This window comes from Pseudophryne corroboree, chromosome 4 (genome assembly GCF_028390025.1).
Source record: "Pseudophryne corroboree isolate aPseCor3 chromosome 4, aPseCor3.hap2, whole genome shotgun sequence".
NCBI classification, from domain to species: domain Eukaryota; kingdom Metazoa; phylum Chordata; class Amphibia; order Anura; family Myobatrachidae; genus Pseudophryne; species Pseudophryne corroboree.
In genome coordinates this window covers 43,494,025-43,514,802 of record NC_086447.1, presented here as the reverse complement: position 1 = coordinate 43,514,802, position 20,778 = coordinate 43,494,025, and the positions used below count along the sequence as shown (strand labels likewise).

General features: G+C 46.4%; 1 protein-coding gene across 1 annotated transcript; it reads left to right on the top strand.

The window, feature by feature from the left end:
• The first annotated feature begins 5,581 nt into the window (after positions 1–5,581).
• LOC134910808 (olfactory receptor 2B6-like) lies at positions 5,582–6,535 on the top strand. Its single transcript, XM_063919192.1, has one exon. It carries the CDS (start codon positions 5,582–5,584, stop codon positions 6,533–6,535), a length of 954 nt encoding a protein of 317 aa, XP_063775262.1.
• Positions 6,536–20,778: the final 14,243 nt, after the last annotated feature.

Below are 20,778 nucleotides of genomic sequence, written 5' to 3'. Positions count from 1 at the left end.
ACTGTTGCCCACAGCAACCAATCACAATCTGCTTTGTCTCTCTCATACAGCCTCCATTCCTTCTTCCAGTTGTCTGCCTTCTAATTACATCATCCACACTATGAGTTTCCAGAGTTCCTTCACCCCCCCCCCCCCCCTCCCGAGGCATAACTAAGGCAGGGCGAGTGGGGCACGTGCCCTGGGCGCCTTGGCAGGCCCAGCAGAGGGGGGCTCCACCGGTGGCCAGGGCATCATGCCCACCCGCCCCCGCTATTGCTCTGCCCCCGTCCCGCTACAATGTGAGGGGAGGAGAGTGCAACGTCTCTCCTGCCTCTCAATGTGCTCACTGCTCAGTGTGACTCTGTCTGGTCTCCGGCGGCGTTAGCCAATCAGAGCTTGCGGACCGGCTCCTGATTGGCTGCCGGTCCGCGAGCTCTGATTGGCTAATGAACCGGCGCCACATTTAAGATAGCCGCCGCCGGAGACCGGACTTAATGGAGCGTTGAGGGGCAGGAGAGGCGCTGCGCTGCACTCTCCTCCCCTCACATAGCAGAGGCCTGCGGCAGCGGTGACAGGGGATCCTGACTGAAGTAAGCAGCAGCTAGTGGGGGGGGGGAGGGGAGGTCTTGTATCTGGCACTGTCTGCAATATGTATCTGGCACTGTGGGGCACTGTGTATCTGGCACTGTGGGGCAATATGCATCTGGCACTGTGGGGCACTGTATCTGGCACTGTGGGGCACTGTGTATCTGGCACTGGGGGGCACTGTATCTGGCACTGGGGGGCACTGTATCTGGCACTGTGGATCTGACACTGTGGGGCACTGTATCTGGCACTGTGGGGCACTGTATCTGGCACTGTGGGGCAATATGTATCTGGCACTGTATCTGGCACTGTGGGGCACTGTGTATCTGGCACTGTGGGACACTGTATCTGGCACTGTGGGGCAATATGTATCTGGCACTGTATCTGGCACTGTGGGGCACTGTGTATCTGGCACTGTGTATCTGGCACTGTGGGGCACTGTATCTGGCACTGTGGGGCACTGTGTATCTGGCACTGTGTATCTGGCACTGTGGGGCACTGTATCTGGCACTGTGGGGCACTGTATCTGGCACTGTGGATCTGACACTGTGGGGCACTGTATCTGGCACTGTTGGGCACTGTGGATCTGGCACTGTGGGGCACTGTATCTGGCACTGTGGGACAATATGTATCTGGCACTGTGGTGCACTGTATCTGTCACTGTGGGGCAATATGTATCTGGCACTGTGGGGCACTGTATCTGTCACTGTGGATCTGACACTGTGGGGCAATATGTATCTGGCACTGTGGGGCACTGTATCTGTCACTGTGGATCTGACACTGTGGGGCAATATGTATCTGGCACTGTGGGGCAATGTGTATCTGGCACTGTGGGGCACTGTGTATCTGGCACTGTGGGGCAATTGTGTATCTGGCACTGTGTAAAAAGGGGACTCTGCATGTGTACTGTGCAAAAATTGAATGAAGGTGTGCTGGGAGACGACACAAGGGGTAGGTGATAGTGTGCTGAAAGGCGACACAGAGGGTAGATGATAGTCATGTTGGCACGCCCCATTTTCAGTGGCCACACCCCTTCTGGTGGGTGGTCACGCCCATTTTTTCGTCACGCATATACTTCTTTCTGTGTGTTTTTTTTTTTTTGGGGGGGGGTGCCACTCTTCATCTTGCCCTGGGCTCCGAAAACCCTAGTTACGCCTCTGCCCCCCCCATCACTCAGTGTATACCTAATCCTTTAATTTCCCCCCCTGTTACCACTTCTATCCTTTCCCCCTAGTATCCCCCACCTTCTCTTCTCCCGCTCTCCTCTGTCAGCATTCTTCCCATCTGCTTTGCTATCCCACATCTCCCATTACACCACTTTTATTCACTTCCCCATCATAGTCCTACTACCCCATCACTCAGTGTATACCTTTAATTTTCCCCGTTACCACTTCTATCCTTTCCCCCTAGTATCTCCCACCTTCTCTTCTCCCTCTCTCCCCTTTCTGTCAGCCTACCTCCCATCTGCTTCGCTTCCCCACATCTCCTATTACACCACTTTTATTCACTTCCCCACCATAGTCCTACTACCCCACCACTACGCGCTGCTCCCTCCCTCCTCTCCCTGTCATCTCTCCTCACCTCCATCTGCATCACACTAAACTCCCTCCCTGCCCACTTCCTGCAGGTTTCCTACCAAGCACAGGATCCGATACCATCACTACACTCTCTTTATCCCTCAAATTAACTCTCTCTCTCCTATGCCATCTGGAATGCCAGATTTGTCTGTAACAAACTGGTCCCCACCCATGACCATTTTGTCTCCAACTCCCTGTATTTCATAGCCATTACTGAAACCTGGATTTCACCCTCTGACATCACTTCTGCCACCGGGGGGCTTCAAATTCAAACATACCCCCATCCCTGGGGTCATGATGGTGGTGATGTTGGGGTCCTTCTATCCTCAGGTTACTGCTACCAACTCATACTCTCAAAACTATTCCTTATATTCTCTACATTTGAGGTCCATGCTATACCCTTCTTCCAACTGTTCAGCTGTCATTTACCATTCGCATGACTCTCCCTCCAAATTACTCAAAAACTTTGCTTGCTGGCTCCCTCACTTCAACATCCCAATTGATATCCCCACAGAAGCCTCTAAACTCGTTACCCTTACATCATGATTTGGTCTCTCCCAACGGTCCTCCTCACCCTCACATGTGAGTGGGTACTCACTTGATCTGGTCTTCACTCACCATTGTGATGTTTCAGATTACTCTAATTCCCCATTCCCCTTTATTGACAATCACCTGCTCTCTTTTAGCTAATCCTTTTCTTCTTCGCCAACTCTGCCTCCTAAGGCTACCATCACTAAGTGTAACATTGATGCCATTAACACCATTTACTTATCCTCCCTCCATTTCACTCTCTTTAGTCAGCCCTGAATTAGCCACTTCCCGATATAAAGCCTCCCTTACTACTGCTCCAGTGACCACTATTCACCCTGGTAGATCAACACCTCAACTCTGGAATTCCAAATTCATCAGATACTGTATCTGCAAAAGAGTTCACAAAGTGCCAAACGGCTTCCTCCAACTCCCTCTGCCCACCCCTGCCTCAACCGCCCTCCTCACTCTCTGCCTTGACCTTACCAACTAATTCACATCCAAAATTGATTTCATATGTCAGTAAATCACATCCAAAAAGACCCTCCGCATCCTGCCACCCCTTCTTTTCCGGACCAACCCTCACCATCCATCTTATCAACTTATTTTTCCCCCTATCTAAAGATGAAGTCATGGCCCTCATATAGTCCCCCGCCTTCCACATCCCCACTTGACCCTATCCCCTCCCACCTTTTCTGCTACCTCTCTCCTTCTACCTGCTCCTATCTTGCCCACATTCCTCATTCTCTCCCTCTCATCAGGCACTATTTCCTCTGCCTTAAAGCATGTTCTTGTGTCCCCAATTCTTAAAAAACTACCCTTGATCCTAACACGCTCTCCAACTATGAACCCTTCTCTCTCCTTACTTTTTCCTCCGTCTCACTCCTTCCTTGAGCATATTGTCTACAACTACCTTACCACCTTTCTTTCTTCCCACTCCCTGCTTGACCCATTTCAGTCTGGCTTCTGACTTCTCCACTCCACTGAATCTGCCTTCACAAAAGTAAGCAATGACCTCCTTGCTGCTTAGAGTTACTACTCTTTGTTTATTCTCCTTGAACTCTCTACATCTTTTGGCACTGTGGACCACCATCTCCTCCTAAAATACTTCATTCTCTTGGTCTGCATAATACTGCCCTCTTCTGACTATCCCTCCTACTGCACCTCTCTGACCATTCCTTTTCCATCTTCTCATATGACTCTATCCCCCCCCCCCATTTTCACTAACAGTAGATATCCCCCAATGTTCTTTTCTTTAACCTCTCCTATTCTCCCTCTATATGTCCACTTTAGGTGAGCTCATTAGCTGTTTTTGCCTCCAATATCATCTCTATGCTTTCTTAAACTTAATACTTCTAAGACTGAGCTTATCATCTTCCCACCCTCCTCCATAACCTCACCACCCACATTTTATTTATCTATTGACAGCTCAACTATCTCCAAATGCTTCCAAGTACGCTGTCTTGGAGTTATTCTTGACTCCTCCCTCTCCTTCAAACCACACATTCAGTGCCTATCACGGTTTTGACATTTTCACCTCATAATATTATTAGGTTTAGACTCTTACTTACCCTGGATGCTACTAAGACCATCATCCACTCTCTGGTCATCTCCAGATTGGTCTACTGTAAATTCCTGTCATTTGTCCCCTCTCTCCACTCCAATCCATCCTTAATGCTGCTGTCCAGCTCATCTTCCTCTTCAGTCCTACTACATCTACATCCCCTCTGTTACAAGCCCTACACTGGCTCCCTTTCAATCCAAATTAAGCATCTCACACTCATTTACAAAGCTCTCGCCCATTCCTCACCCATTTATATCTCTGACCTTATCTAACTTCACACTGCCACCGCCCTCTTCACTCCACAAATGCACACTGTCTCTCCTGCCTACTAATACCTTCCTCCCACTGCCACCTTCCGTGTTGCTCCCCACCTCTGGAATTCTCTACCTCTTCCTATCAGGCTATTCACCTCTCTCTGACTCTTCAAATGGGATCTCAAAAGCCACTACTTCATCAAACCCAGCCAGCTCTCATTCTATCCATTCCATGCTCACTGTCTACACCATCTGTGTCACACCTGTCTGCCTGCCCCTCCAGAATGTAAGCTCTCACAAGCAGGGCCTTCTCCCCTCATGTGCTTTTGTTTCTCTTACTCCATGCTTGGCATCCAACCATTTGTCACTACCACCCTGATGCTTATTTCATTGTTACTGTATCATCGCTGATGCAGAAATGTTTATATACCATGTACATATGGAGCCACACTAGTCGGGGTTAGGCAGACGGATTGCCTAGTCACGCCGGGAGTGCACGCCTGCAATGGAGCCACACTGGATGAGTGTGGCTCTATCTGTACTTGTCCTACATTGTCTTGTACTGTAAGTCATTGTTTTCTTGTTTTGTTCACTTGTTTATGTATTTTGGTAGGTGCTACGGAACCCTTGTGGAGCCATATAAATAAAAGATAACTATTATAATAATAAGTATAGTATATATGTATCACTGCGCTAATGGTTGGAGAATGTTTGAGCTGCTCCGTTTAAAATGACAACTATATATAAACAAAATAAGGGATTGCTCCCTTATTTAGTTTATAATAATCATTATGTCTATAACTTACAAGAATGCAACAGATTAATGACAGCTAGAATCTGATTGGTTGCTATGGGCAACTTCACCACTTTTCACTTCTAGAAGCATTTATACATGTACCACTGAGTCTCTCCTAATGCATTCTGTGAAGGTGAAGAACCTTCATATTGGGCTAGCAATAATGAGGTTGTAAGTATTTTGTTTAAAAAGGTAACCCATATTGTTCCTCTTCTTATCCACCGGTGCCTTACTGCTAGACCCACACATGTTCAGAAAAGGTCCGCTCCTTGCATTTGAGCATTTCATACGTTGAAGGATGGTGACCAAGAACCAGACAATTCTCAATGAATTTATTCTCCTGGGATTTTCTAAGGATCCAGTGGTAAACGCTGCACTATTTGTGTTATTTTTTAATATCTACATAGTAACCATTGCTGGGAATGGTCTTATGATATGCATGGTCTTCCTCAATCCCCAGTTACACAAACCAATGTATTTCTTCCTCTGCATCTTGTCCATTCTGGACTTGTGTTACTCAACAACTACTGTACCCAGGTTATTAGCAGACCTATTCTCTACCCATAGGATAATCTCATCTGGTGCCTGCGGCATTCAACTCTACGTCATTCTCCTTGTGGAGGGATGTGAGTGTCTTCTCCTTGCCCTCATGGCCTATGACCGATATGTTGCTATATGCCAACCGCTCTATTACTCTGCTGTGATGACCTGGAGTGTTTGCTATAAGCAGGTGGCACTGAGTCTGATCGCTAGCTTTATGATGTGTATTTTGCCATCACTGTTCATGCAGATTACTCTATGCTACAACCAGATCAACCACTTCATGTGTGAGTTGCTGGCTATCCTAAAGCTATCATGCAATGACATTTCATCCAATGAACTTGTAATATTTTCCGTCAGCTTTCTTTTTTCGCTTCTCCTCCCCCTTGTGCTCATCATAGTGTCATATGGTTGTATTATAGTATCAGTATTAAAGATCCGCACCGCAGGAAGGTCTAAGGCTTTCTCCACCTGCACGTCCCATCTAGTTGTGGTGGCTCTCTACTTTGGAACAGCAATGCTTATGTACTTTGGGCCATCATCTCAGTACTCCACAAATCAGGAGAAGTATAGCTCCATATGTTATGTTATATTGTCTCCGATGCTGAACCCTCTGATCTACAGTCTGAATAACAGGGAGGTGAAAGAAACATTTCAGAAACAGGTGTCAAAATGTAATGTTTTTATTTTCTCAAAATGTTTAACACACTAAGGCGAAGCCAGACACATAGAACTGTTGCAGATTTCTTCGTAAAATGGCTGAAAACTATTCTAAAAAGGCACACATGAAAGAATAGAGTAAGCTCTATGGAGGTAATTCAGACCCGATCGCTCGCTAGCGTTTTTTGCAGCGCTGTCATCAGACTGTCCCTTCCCACCCCCATTCCATCTGTCTAGTCATAGGATGTGATGTACTAATTGCAACCTTGTCTGAGGTTTTTAGCAATCCCCATACAGTATGTGTCATGCTCTGGAATGCAAATCTCTTCTATAGATGGTATTGCCATTAATAGACTATAGGCTTCTATTCACAGAATCCCCCCCTCTCTCCTGTGTTTGCACATGCCAGGCCAATGGCCGCACACGTGCAAATGGAAGAGTTACTCTTTGCATTTATATTCTCAGTTGTTCATACATATGACATTAAATGACCGCTGCTATGCATGTGATGCATGCTGCGGGATGTGGTGCATACAATATGCAATGCATTATGCATCCCACACAGAAAGAGCTACAAGTGCCAGTTATGCATGGGTTTGCCATAGTTCATGCACAGGGGTACTCATTTTCAGCATTTGCACAGAAGTTACATGCTAATTATAGTACACAAACTGCTGTAGTACTGGTGCTGCTTCATTACCAGACCGTACACACCAACTGGATCCCATATGGAAATGTGTGTGGTACATCTCCATCCATCTAAATCCCCATTTTGCTCATTGCTGTTCAACAGAGAGATGAACCAACAAATATGGATCATCCATATGTTTCAGGGCCAAAATGCCCATCAGACTACAGGGATGCAAAGACTGGTATAATTGACTAAAAAGGTGGTTATTGATATTTTGGGGTTATCGTTCAACAACATAACTCATGCTTTGTTCAGACAAAGAATGATAAATAAATGTTCTATTGAACACATAAAATAATTTATGTATTTATTTATTAGCAGTTTCTTATATAGCACAGCATATTCCGTTGCGCTTTAAAATTGGAAAAAACAATGATAACATAAAACAAAACAACTGGACATGTTGGGGGAAAAAACAAGACTGGGTAATAACAGAAAGTCATAGAGGTAAGAAGGCCCTGCTCTCAGCTTACAATCTTAAGGGAGGTAGGCATTGATACACAAGGATAGATGCTATCTATTGCATATAGGTCCACCAGATTGTAAAGGTTCTTGGTGGGCTGTATAATGAGGTTATCCAGCAATGCTAGCCAAGGGTCAGGAGGATGGGAAAGTAAAGAGAGAGAAAATATGTGAGGTTATGTGTGGACTGTACAGCGGGGGAGTAATCGGATAGGAAAGTTTATGTAGGTTATGTGAGCGGTTCTGGAATGTGATAAGCTTGCCTGGAGAGGTGAGTTTTCAGAGAATGCTTGAAGGTTTGGAGACTAGAGGAGAGTCTTATTATGTGTGGGAGGGCATTCCACAGAGTGGGTGCAGCCGAATTGAGTGCTCAAACCTAAAACTTGAATATGTAAACTTAGTATCATATAGAGATGACACCAGAACGTTCCTAAATTATTTTTCCACATGCCTTGCATCACTGCCATGTGTTGTAATTGGAGTGTGCGCAGAGCACTTAAGACAGGGACTACTAAGAACATCTCTCTCACTGCCCCCGCCACATCTCTCTCACTGCCCCTGCCCAGAGGAGGATTTACCACAAGGCAACCAAAGTGGATGCTTAGGGCCCTGTTGGTCTCAGGGGGCCCGCCGACAAGGCTAGATAAAGGGCATTTCGGGCGGACCACAAGCTTCACAGAAATTGTCAGAGAGTTTTGCTGGCTGAATACTCCCAGCAGGCCATCAGTGTTTAGGCAGCTGTTGGGTGCCAACTCCAGCGCATGCTTGTGTCTGTAACCATGTATGTAACAAGTCATGACACACGTGTGTATGATGTCATATGCTCAGAGAGAAGAGCCGGTATGGTATCCATTATTGCACCCCTCAGTCAGTGACTGTACTGATTATATATCAGTGCCTTTAGTGTGACTCCATTATACAAGGTCTGACAACAAAGTTAGCAAACTCTCCACCTTGCAGTAACGGATTTACCATTAGGCAACCAAAGCAGCCGCAAAGGCCCAGGGGGCTCATTGACAGAGCATGCAGTCGGGAGGACATTTCTGATTTCTGCCGAAAATGTGTGAGCGCTAGTCTGGCTGAATACTCCCGGCAGGCTGTCAGTGACTAGATAATAGATAATAATCAATACAGCTACCATCCGGAGACCTCTCTGCTGCAATTAATGGGTGGAGGGGGGCACACTGAGGATTGTTTGTGGAAGGGGGCCCCAAATCAGTGCCTTGCTTAGAGCCTCATGGGGTCTAAATCTGCTTCTGCTACCACATATGGACTGCCTTAATGTCTCAAAAGAATGTAATTAATTTCTCATACTGCAAAAAATCTAATTTTCATCTCCGGCATATTATCTGTCGTTTTGAATTATGAAAAAACATCTCCAATCTGCTCACTACATTTCCATAACTCCCAACATGACCCTCTCCAGGAGGGACACAACACTCTGCTTCTGGACTTTTCTCTTAATGCATACCTCCCAACATGACCCTCTCCAGGAGGGACACAGTGCTCTGCTTCTGGACTTTTCTCTTAATTTATGATTGCTGGCACCTGTGTTGAACAGGTTAATGGATAAGAAAGGTGTTTCAGCACAGGTGATGGCAATCATATATTAAGAGGGAAGTCCGGGAGCAGAGCATTCTGTCCCTCCTGGAGAGGGTCATGTTGGGAGGTATACATTTCTCTCTTATACAAACTTATGTCTTTTTTTAATGTAATGATTTGCTTGTAATTGGCATTGCATGTGTAGGGAAGTTGTTCAGTGAAACATAGTTTATTGTTATATGCTGCTGCTTGGTACATATCTCCCAACATGACCCTCTCCAGGAGGGACACAATGCTCTGCTTCTGGACTTTTCTCTTAATTTATCATTGCCACCACCTGTGGTGAAACACCTTTCTTATCCATCAGCCTGTTCAACACAGGTACCAGCAATCATAAATTAAGAGAAAAGCCCAGAAGCAGAGCATTGTGACCCTCCTGGAGAGGGTCATGTTCGGAGGTATGCTGGTGTTTACTCAAACACAGTGCTAATTACCTCCTGTGATCATTTGGCCATTGTAGTTAGGTGTACCCTGTATTAAACAGACTTACTATGGGGATCATTCTGAGTTGATCGTAGCTGTGTTAAATTTAGCACAGCTACGATCGGAAACTCAGACATGCGGGGGGACGCCCAACACAGGGCTAGTCCACCCCGCATGTCAGTGCCCCCCCCCCTGCACAAATACAAAAGCATTGCACAGAGGCAATGCCTCTGTATCTGTGGAGTAACTCCCAGCCAGCGCAGCTCCTACGGCTGCCCGGGAGTTGTGTGTCGCTGCTGCTGGCCACAGCAGCTGCGAGAGACGTCACGCAGCCGCCGCACCACGCTCCCCAATGGTCCGGCCATGCCTTCGTTGGCCGGACCGCGCCTATTAAAAGGCGGCTTAACGCCACCTTTCGGCCCCCTCCTGCCCAGCGACCGCCTCTGTCTCAGAGGTGATTGCTGGGCACCGACGACTGCCATGAGCTGGCACACTGCAGCGCCGGTGCTTGCGCAGTTCCGACCCGATTGCTGCACTGCAACAAACTGCAGCGAGCGATCGTGTCGGAATGACCCCCTATATCTTTAGTTTTAGTGAGGTGCAGCCATTGTGGGGGACACGGGGGCAGATGTACAGTATTAACCTGGAGAAGGCATAAGGAAGTGATAAACCAGTGATAATTGCAAGGTAATAAATGCACCAGTCAATCAGCTCCAATATGTAAATTAACAATTAGGAGCTGATTGGCTGGTGCATTTATCACTGGTTTATCACTTCCTTATGCCTTCTCCAGGTCAATACATCTGCCCCAAAGTGTGATTTCTAAGCAGTAAAAAAAATGACTAAACGCTGAACATCACCAAACCTGAAATTTTGTTTGTACTCTTTGAACATGGTTACTAAAGACAGATGCACAAACAAAATTCTTAAAGCTGAGTGCGCAAATGCTTGTATCTTAGGAGACAAAATTAAAGAGTTAATTGCGATACTGACAAGGGATGACCTAGATATTGTGGCTATTACAGAGTCATGGTGCAATGAGAATCATGACTGGGACTTAAGTATACCAGGATACAATTTAGTTAGGAAGGATAGAATGGGAAGAACAAGAGGAGGGGTAGCAATGTATGTGAAAAAAGCATAAATGCTATTTTAATACAAAATATTAAAGACAAAACTGAGGCCCTTTGGGTCACAATATAAACCACGGAGAAGGACATTATTCGCATTGGGGTAATTTAAAAACCACCAGGCCGGGGGCAGGATTTGAATAGGAACCTATTGCCGGATATCATTAAAATGGCATTAAAAAGGAGAGGTCATAATCATGGGAGACTTTAATCTACCTGATGCAAATTGGGAGGGGTCTTTTGCAAGTTCAACTACAACTGACAAATTTCTAAGGAGCAGATGTATTAACCTGGAGAATGCATAAGGAAGTGATAAACCAGTGATAAATGCAAGGTGATAAATGCACAAGCCAATCAGCTCCAATATATAAATTAACAGTTAGGAGTTGATTGGCTAGTGCATTTATCACCTTACATTTATCACTGGTTTATCACTTCCTTACGCCTTCTCAATGTTAATACATCTGCCCCTAAATTCCTTACAGGGAGCATCTCTCAAGCAATTGGTGAGGGAGCCCACTCGCAAAGACTCAATATTAGAATTGATTATCACAAATGGTGACAGGATATCAGATATTTACAGATGGAGCCTCCGTTATCTTGGCTGTTTCTCCACCTAAACAGAGGTTTAGTCGCACCTAGGCAATAGCTTAGGTTGCTGAGTTTATGCACGGACATGTGCGTTGAGGCATGACTACATACTCAGCATGCAACACACATCTCCATCACTGGGTGGCTAATGCACCACTAATCCAGTACTTTAGAGCGAATGGTGGCGGATTGATCTACAAGCTCTGGCAAATGATCAGTGGCCAATGTACTTACTGCATACTGTACACACAGACCAATGGTCAGACAGAGAGAGTAAAGAAAAAAAAGTTTATAGAGATGCAAACGAACGTGTTAAAACACTTGTCCTTTGCCGTGTAAGTGTATACATACTCAGACACAACAAATGTGTCAAGCAATACTGTAGTTTATACAGACGAAAATCATGATATACTGTACTGTAGAATGTGTTACAAACTATGGTCCATTAACGATAGGGATAAAGTACAGTACAGTATGTATTGTCCAACATGAGTGTCCCAGTCCCCTAAACAAAAACCAATGGGAAGGTATCATTACTTACAGTATCATTTACACATTAGCTTGTGCATGTACCATGAGCCGTCGTATCCGAGGAGTGAGGAGTGCCGCTTTTACCATGCTAAGAGTCCTGGGTTCGATTACCCAAAGTTTGAATACATGTTTATTTTTTTCTGACACATTAAATTGTTTTTTTTTTTTGTAATCTATAACAATATACATTCACATTCAATAAAAGTGTGCACACAGATTTTACATAAATCAAGACAAAGCTGCAGGAACGTCATATTCCGCTATTTAAAATACACAGCAACTATGGGGATAAGTGAGCTCCATGTGCTGTACGGTACACATACAGTAAAGTAGCAGGCCAGACTCAATCACAGAGCGGGTTCACAAAATGGATGCCACTTGTGACCCAGCGTCTCACAGAAGCCCACAGCAACTATGTGGAGCGAGTGATGGTATTGATATAGCAAGAATCAGGGCAATGTTAGTTAAAATATACTATACTGTATACACAGCAGCAATGAGGTCCCGTAGAATGAGCAATAATAAAAATAATATTTTTTCTGACATTTTACTAATTTTTTTTGTCATCTATTGTAATAGCACCTTCTCATTCAATAGAAACATGCACAGAATTGACATAAATCAGGGCAAAGCTTCATGAGAGTCTAATTCTGCTATCTAAAATATATCCGTTGACATATCAATAAATATAAAAATACAGTAATGTATGCTGACACAAATACAGTAAGTGTTCGAGCAATACTGTTATTCATTGATGTTAGAAAATCTGTGCTGTACTGTGTGAAAAGGGACACAAGAGCTTGTGTCTGCACTTCTTATCAGCTCTTCATTTACATACTATATAGTACTGTGTTGTCAATTTATTGTAACCTGACCTCCCTCCCTGTCTGTGAAATGAGCAGGGGGAAGCGGGATGGGGTGAGGGGAGTGTCACGATCCGGGTATCTGGACGCCATTTCTTACCCATCAGATGCCTCCTAAGGCTGGCTCAGCGCTCCAGGACCGGATTCCATCTGTTATCCTGATGTGTACATTCCTGTATCCTCTCCTGTCACTCTGGGACGCTGTCACAGTAAACGCCATATTACACCTGGCATGGCGTCTCCCGCGGCCTCCGCCGCCGTCCCTGAACTTCTGCATGCAGAGTGTCTGAGTGGCGATTACGTCAGCAGCGGCCTCCGCTGTGTCCGCGTGGTTGGATGTGCATCTGTCAGCCTGGCGCCTCCTGTCTCCGGTGGCCGGCGCCGCCATTACTGTTTTCATTACCACATGGATTACAAACCAAACTTCCCTCCAAGTGTCTGCATGGGCGCAGCCATCTTGGATTCTGTCAGCTGATCATTTCCACCAATCTGTTCTCAGTATTGATAATCTGCATAATTGCCTAGCCAATCCCTTCCTTGCTGCAGGTATAAATACACTGTGCCTGAGCAAGGAAGGCGTCAGTGCTTTGGTTGTCAAACCTAGTTCCTGTTTGTCTCTCTCCTGTGATTGTCTTCCAGGTTCCAGCTCCTGTCTCAAGACTTCCACCATAGAGACCCGCACCAGCATTCCACCTGCGGTGTAGCCTGACTCTCCAATCCATTGTGGATTCATCTGTTTCCAGCTACAACATTACCTGCTTCCAGCTCAGCTTCCAGCAGAGTACAGCTTCCCTTAAAGGGCCGGTGTCCTTTCTACACTTTACCACTCTCCACCGGTATTATTATTTCTCCGCTCTCAAGTTCTACATTTCAGTTCATATTTCATCGCTCCCAAGTTCATTTATTATTTAACTGGTTCCAGCCAGTATCCACTCCGTGCTAACAACAGTCTGGTTCCAGCCAGTATCCACAGCAGCTGTTTTATCTTCAGCAACCCAGCTTTTCCTGGAACACCAGCTGGCACAATCCTGGGTTATCTCCATTGCTACAGTCGGGCCTGGTAAGGACTTTCCATCTAGAAGATCATAAGAACTATCTCACACTACCAGTGCCCTGTGGCTCCTGCCATCCTGTAGTACCCAGGAACTGTATTTATTCTTTGCTGACTTTTACGTTTTCTTTTACTGCTGCTGTGTTGCGGAGTTGTCATAATAAACATCATTGACTTTTATCTAAGTTGTCGTGGTCACGCCTTCGGGCAGTTATTATTCATGTTACTTACATGTCCAGGGGTCTGATACAACCTCCCAGGTTCCGGTACATCTCAGCCCCTACAACTGAGGCTGCCTCCCGTCAGCTCAGGCTCTCAGTTGTGACAGTAAGCACTGACCTAATGAATCCAGCCGGAGACCAGGATCAAGCGGCCAGGCCGATGCAAGAACTGGCAGCCCGACTAGAACATCAGGAGGCTGCACAGGGCCACATCATCCGCTGTCTCCAGGATCTCTCTACTCGGCTGGATGGGATTCAGACAACTCTCCGTGGATCAGGCGCGTCTGGTGCGTCAACCACAGTGACTCCAGCTATAACCCCACCCACCTTACCCATTTCTGCTCCACGTCTTCATCTTCCAACGCCAGCAAAATTTGACGGATCTCCAAGATTCTGCAGGGGATTTCTCAACCAGTGTGAGATTCAGTTTGAGCTACAACCTGGCAATTTTCCCAGTGACCGTACAAAAATTGCCTACATTATTTATCTTCTCAGTGGCTCAGCCCTTGATTGGGCATCACCGTTATGGGAGAGGTCCGACACCCTGCTATCTTCCTACACTGCCTTCGTGTCAACATTCAGGCGCATCTTCGACGAGCCAGGCCGGGTAACCTCAGCTTCATCCGAGATTCTCCGTTTATGCCAGGGGTCACGTACTGTAGGACAATATCTGATACAGTTTCAGATCCTGGCATCCGAACTGGCATGGAACGACGAGGCCCTGTATGCTGCATTCTGGCATGGCTTATCTGAGCGTATTAAAGATGAGTTAGCTACCAGAGACTTACCTTCTAAGTTAGATGAGCTAATCTCACTCTGCACGAAAGTTGATTTACGTTTCAGAGAGAGAGCAACTGAGCGTGGAAGATCATCTGCTCCAAAATCTTCTGCTCCTCCTCCTCGTCAACTGTCACCATCTAAAGATGAGCCCATGCAACTTGGCCGTTCCCGTATAACTCCTGCTGAGCGCCGAAGACGTCTCTCCGAGTCTCTCTGTCTCTATTGTGCAGCTCCGTCTCACACCATTAATGCCTGTCCCAAACGTCCGGGAAACTCCAAATCCTAGCTCGTCAAGGAGAGGGCCGGCTAGGAGTAATGATCTCCTCTCCATCTCCTCAAGATTGTAATCTCCCAGTCTCGCTTCAAGTTGCTCAACGTTATCGGAACGTCATTGCCCTCCTTGATTCCGGAGCAGCTGGGAACTTTATTACCGAAGCCTATGTTAAACGGTGGTCCCTACCCACCGAGAGACTTCCTTCGTCCATTTCTTTAACTGCCGTGGATGGCAGCAAAATTTTTGATGCAGTTATTTCTTTAAGGACTCTACCAGTTCGTCTGAGAGTGGGAGTTCTTCATTCCGAACTTATTTCTTTTTTAGTGATTCCAAGAGCCACACATCCTGTGGTCCTGGGCCTTCCATGGCTCCGTCTTCACAATCCTACAATTGATTGGACGACTACGCAAATCCTGGCATGGGGTTCCTCCTGTGCTGAGACATGTTTGTTTAAAGTATTGCCTGTCTGTTCTTCCTCCCCCAGGTCGTCTGATGTTCCACCTCCTCCATATCAAGATTTCACGGATGTGTTCAGTAAAGCTTCTGCTGATATCCTTCCTCCTCATAGAGAATGGGACTGCCCGATTGATCTCGTTCCAGGGAAGGTTCCACCTCGAGGCCGAACTTATCCGTTGTCTCTGCCTGAGACGCATTCTATGGAGGAATATATTAAAGAGAACCTAGCAAAGGGGTTCATTCGACCTTCTTCTTCTCCGGCCGGCGCAGGCTTCTTTTTTGTAAAAAAGAAAGATGGTGGTCTGCGGCCGTGCATCGACTACAGAGGTTTGAACGACATTACCATCAAGAACCGTTATCCTTTACCCCTGATTACTGAGCTCTTTGACAGAGTTAGCGGAGCTACCATCTTTACAAAGCTGGACTTGCGAGGTGCATACAATCTCATCCGGATCCGTGAGGGTGACGAGTGGAAGACCGCCTTTAACACCCGTGACGGACATTATGAGTACCTCGTCATGCCCTTCGGATTGAGCAATGCTCCAGCTGTCTTCCAGCATTTTGTCAATGAGATCTTCAGAGACATTCTATACCGTCATGTCGTGGTCTATCTAGACCACAGGTTCTCAAACTCGGTCCTCAGGACCCCACACAGTGCATGTTTTGCAGGTCTCCTCACAGAATCATAAGTAAAATAATTAGCTCCACCTGTGGACCTTTTAAAATGTTTCAGTGAGTAATTAATGCACCTGTGCACTTGCTGGGTTGCCTGCAAAACATGCACTGTGTGGGGTCCTGAGGACCGAGTTTGAGAATCACTGATCTAGACGATATCCTCATTTTTGCCAACGATTTAGAGGAACATTGTTTTTGGGTTAAAGAGGTTCTGTCCCGTCTCCGTGTCAATCATCTCTATTGCAAATTAGAAAAATGCGTCTTTGAAGTCAAGTCCGTTCCGTTTCTAGGGTACATTGTGTCCGGTTCCGGACTAGAGATGGATCCTGAGAAACTACAAGCAATCCAAAATTGGCCGGTACCCTTAACCCTCAAAGGGGTCCAGAGGTTCTTAGGGTTCGCCAACTATTACCGAAAGTTTATACGAGACTTTTCCACCATTGTGGCGCCTATTACTGCTTTCACTAAGAAGGGTGCTAACCCGTCCAAGTGGTCTGAAGAAGCCATGCAAGCATTTCATCTTTTAAAACAAAGGTTCATCTCTGCGCCTGTTCTGAAACAGCCTGACATCGACTCTCCTTTCATCTTAGAGGTGGATGCCTCCTCCGTTGGAGTAGGAGCGGTGTTATCTCAGAGGGCTAAAGATGGCCATTTACACCCTTGCAGTTTCTTCTCCCGGAAGTTCTCCCCAGCTGAGCGCAACTATGCCATTGGCGACCAGGAGTTGCTAGCCATCAAGCTCGCTCTAGAAGAGTGGAGGTATCTGTTGGAGGAAGCTTCTCATTCAATCACCATACTTACAGACCACAAGAACCTTTTATACCTGAAGGGCGCACAATGTCTCAACCCTCGTCAGGCCAGATGGGCACTTTTCTTTTCCAGGTTCGACTTTAAACTCCAGTTCTGTCCGGGCTCTCAGAATCGCAAGGCCGATGCCCTTTCCCGCTCATGGGAGCAAGAAAATGAGTCAGAGTCTTCAGACAAGCATCCTATTATAAATCCGTTGGCATTCTCCACGGTAGGGATGGACTCTACGCCCCCATCAGGGAAAAGTTTTGTGAAGCCGATGCTAAGGAAGAAGCTCATGCATTGGGCCCATGCTTCCCGTTTTGCCGGACATACAGGTATCCAAAAAACCCTGGAGTTTATCTCTAGGTCCTATTGGTGGCCAACTCTGAAAAAGGACGTCTTGGAGTTTATTGCATCTTGCCCAAAGTGTGCCCAACATAAAGTATCCCGCCAGTCGCCTGCGGGGCAACTGGTTCCACTATCCGTTCCCCGTCGACCATGGACCCACTTGTCGATGGATTTCATTACAGACTTACCCATGTGCAACAAGTTCAATACCATCTGGGTGGTAGTTGACTGGTTCACCAAGATGGCACACTTCATTCCTCTCACCGGTCTTCCGTCAGCTTCCAAGTTGGCTCAAGTATTCATACAAGAGATCTTCCGACTCCACGGTCTTCCTGAAGAAATTATCTCAGATCGAGGAGTTCAATTCACAGCCAAATTCTGGCGAAGTTTATGTCAAGTCCTCCAAGTCAAGCTAAAGTTTTCCACAGCTTACCATCCTCAGACCAATGGTCAAACCGAGAGGGTGAATCAGGACTTGGAGGCCTTCCTCCGCATCTATGTGTCCTCCTCTCAAGATGACTGGGTTCAATTACTTCCCTGGGCCGAGTTCTGTCACAACAACCAGTATCATTCTTCATCTGCTTCAACACCATTCTTCACTAACTTTGGATTCCACCCTAAAGTCCCTGAGTTCCAACCTCTTCCAGCTAATTCTGTCCCCGCAGTGGATATCACCTTGCATCAGTTTGCCAATATCTGGAAGAGCGTACGATCAGCTCTGCTCAAGGCATCGTTCAGGTACAAGAAGTTTGCGGATAAGAAGCGTCGAGCAGTTCCTGCTCTCAAGGTGGGTGATCGGGTATGGTTATCCACGAAGAATTTGAGGTTAAGAGTTCCCAGTATGAAGTTTGCACCTCGCTATATCGGTCCTTTCAAGATTGAACAAGTCATCAATCCTGTTGCTTACAGACTCCAGTTGCCTCCCTTCTTAAAAATACCCAGGACATTCCATGTTTCCCTGTTGAAACCGCTGATCTTGAATCGGTTTCATTCCTCACTTCCTCCAACTCCGAAAGTCCAAACTCAACGAGGCGTTGAGTATGAAGTGGCCAAGATCCTGGACTCACGTCACCGTTACGGTCAACTACAATATCTTATTGACTGGAAAGGTTATGGTCCTGAGGAACGTTCATGGACCAATGCTTCTGATGTCCATGCTCCTGCCTTGGTCCGGAGATTCCATTCCAAGTTTCCTCAAAAGCCAAAGAAGTGTCCTGGGGCCACTCCTAAAGGGAGGGGTGCTGTCACGATCCGGGTATCTGGACGCCATTTCTTACCCATCAGATGCCTCCTAAGGCTGGCTCAGCGCTCCAGGACCGGATTCCATCTGTTATCCTGATGTGTACATTCCTGTATCCTCTCCTGTCACTCTGGGACGCTGTCACAGTAAACGCCATATTACACCTGGCATGGCGTCTCCCGCGGCCTCCGCCGCCGTCCCTGAACTTCTGCATGCAGAGTGTCTGAGTGGCGATTACGTCAGCCGCGGCCTCCGCTGTGTCCGCGTGGTTGGATGTGCATCTGTCAGCCTGGCGCCTCCTGTCTCCGGTGGCCGGCGCCGCCATTACTGTTTTCATTACCACATGGATTACAAACCAAACTTCCCTCCAAGTGTCTGCATGGGCGCAGCCATCTTGGATTCTGTCAGCTGATCATTTCCACCAATCTGTTCTCAGTATTGATAATCTGCATAATTGCCTAGCCAATCCCTTCCTTGCTGCAGGTATAAATACACTGTGCCTGAGCAAGGAAGGCGTCAGTGCTTTGGTTGTCAAACCTAGTTCCTGTTTGTCTCTCTCCTGTGATTGTCTTCCAGGTTCCAGCTCCTGTCTCAAGACTTCCACCATAGAGACCCGCACCAGCATTCCACCTGCGGTGTAGCCTGACTCTCCAATCCATTGTGGATTCATCTGTTTCCAGCTACAACATTACCTGCTTCCAGCTCAGCTTCCAGCAGAGTACAGCTTCCCTTAAAGGGCCGGTGTCCTTTCTACACTTTACCACTCTCCACCGGTATTATTATTTCTCCGCTCTCAAGTTCTACATTTCAGTTCATATTTCATCGCTCCCAAGTTCATTTATTATTTAACTGGTTCCAGCCAGTATCCACTCCGTGCTAACAACAGTCTGGTTCCAGCCAGTATCCACAGCAGCTGTTTTATCTTCAGCAACCCAGCTTTTCCTGGAACACCAGCTGGCACAATCCTGGGTTATCTCCATTGCTACAGTCGGGCCTGGTAAGGACTTTCCATCTAGAAGATCATAAGAACTATCTCACACTACCAGTGCCCTGTGGCTCCTGCCATCCTGTAGTACCCAGGAACTGTATTTATTCTTTGCTGACTTTTACGTTTTCTTTTACTGCTGCTGTGTTGCGGAGTTGTCATAATAAACATCATTGACTTTTATCTAAGTTGTCGTGGTCACGCCTTCGGGCAGTTATTATTCATGTTACTTACATGTCCAGGGGTCTGATACAACCTCCCAGGTTCCGGTACATCTCAGCCCCTACAACTGAGGCTGCCTCCCGTCAGCTCAGGCCCTCAGTTGTGACAGGGAGGTGTTGGCTAAATACTGTGTTATGCAGAAAGTATTTGCTCCCTCATTTGATTTAGCATCCAATATGAGTGTCCAAATCCCCTAAACAAAATCCAATGGGAAGGGATCATTGCTTACAGTATCATTTATACACGATCTTGTGCATCTATCTTGAGCTGTCATGTCCGAGGGGTGTGGAGTGCTGCTTCCCATGCTGAGTCCCGGGTTTGATTACCCAAAGTGCGAATACGTGTTTATTTTTTTCTGACACTTTAAAAAAAATTGTAATCTAAAGTAATGTACTTTCATATTCAAAAGAAGTGTGCACACAGATTTTACATAAATCAAGACAAAGCTGAAGGAGCATCACATTCTGCTATTTAAAATACACAGCAGCTATAAGGTACCGTAGACATATCAATAAATATAAATTAGGGTATATAGACTCTGTTCAAGCAATGCTTCTTCAGCATTGCCCTGTAACTTGCAAAACCTATGCCGCCACTGGCTCCATAGCTGACGGCTTCCACGGAGCAAGGGGCCATGGGCTGCAGCCATTTTGGCAACTTGCAAATCAATCGACTCCGGTGTATCATAATGTGCATAGAGCTCACTTATCCTTATAAACCCTGTGTATTTTTGCTAGGGGATTCGGACGCTCCTTCAGCATTGCTATGTAGCCTGAAAAACCTATGCCATCGCTCGCTCCATAGCTGAGGGATTCCATGAGGCAAGGGGTCACGAATGGTAACCATTTAAATCGACTCTGGCCTCCTGCAATATTGTATGTGTACCGTATGCACCTTATACTCATAGACACTGTGTATTTTAGATACACTCCTGCAGCTTTGCCCTGCTTTATGTAAAACT

What these genes read in the sequence shown, in the direction of transcription:
- LOC134910808 (XM_063919192.1), top strand. Translation starts at nt 5,582, where the DNA reads ATGGTGACCAAGAACCAGACAATTCTCAATGAATTTATTCTCCTGGGA.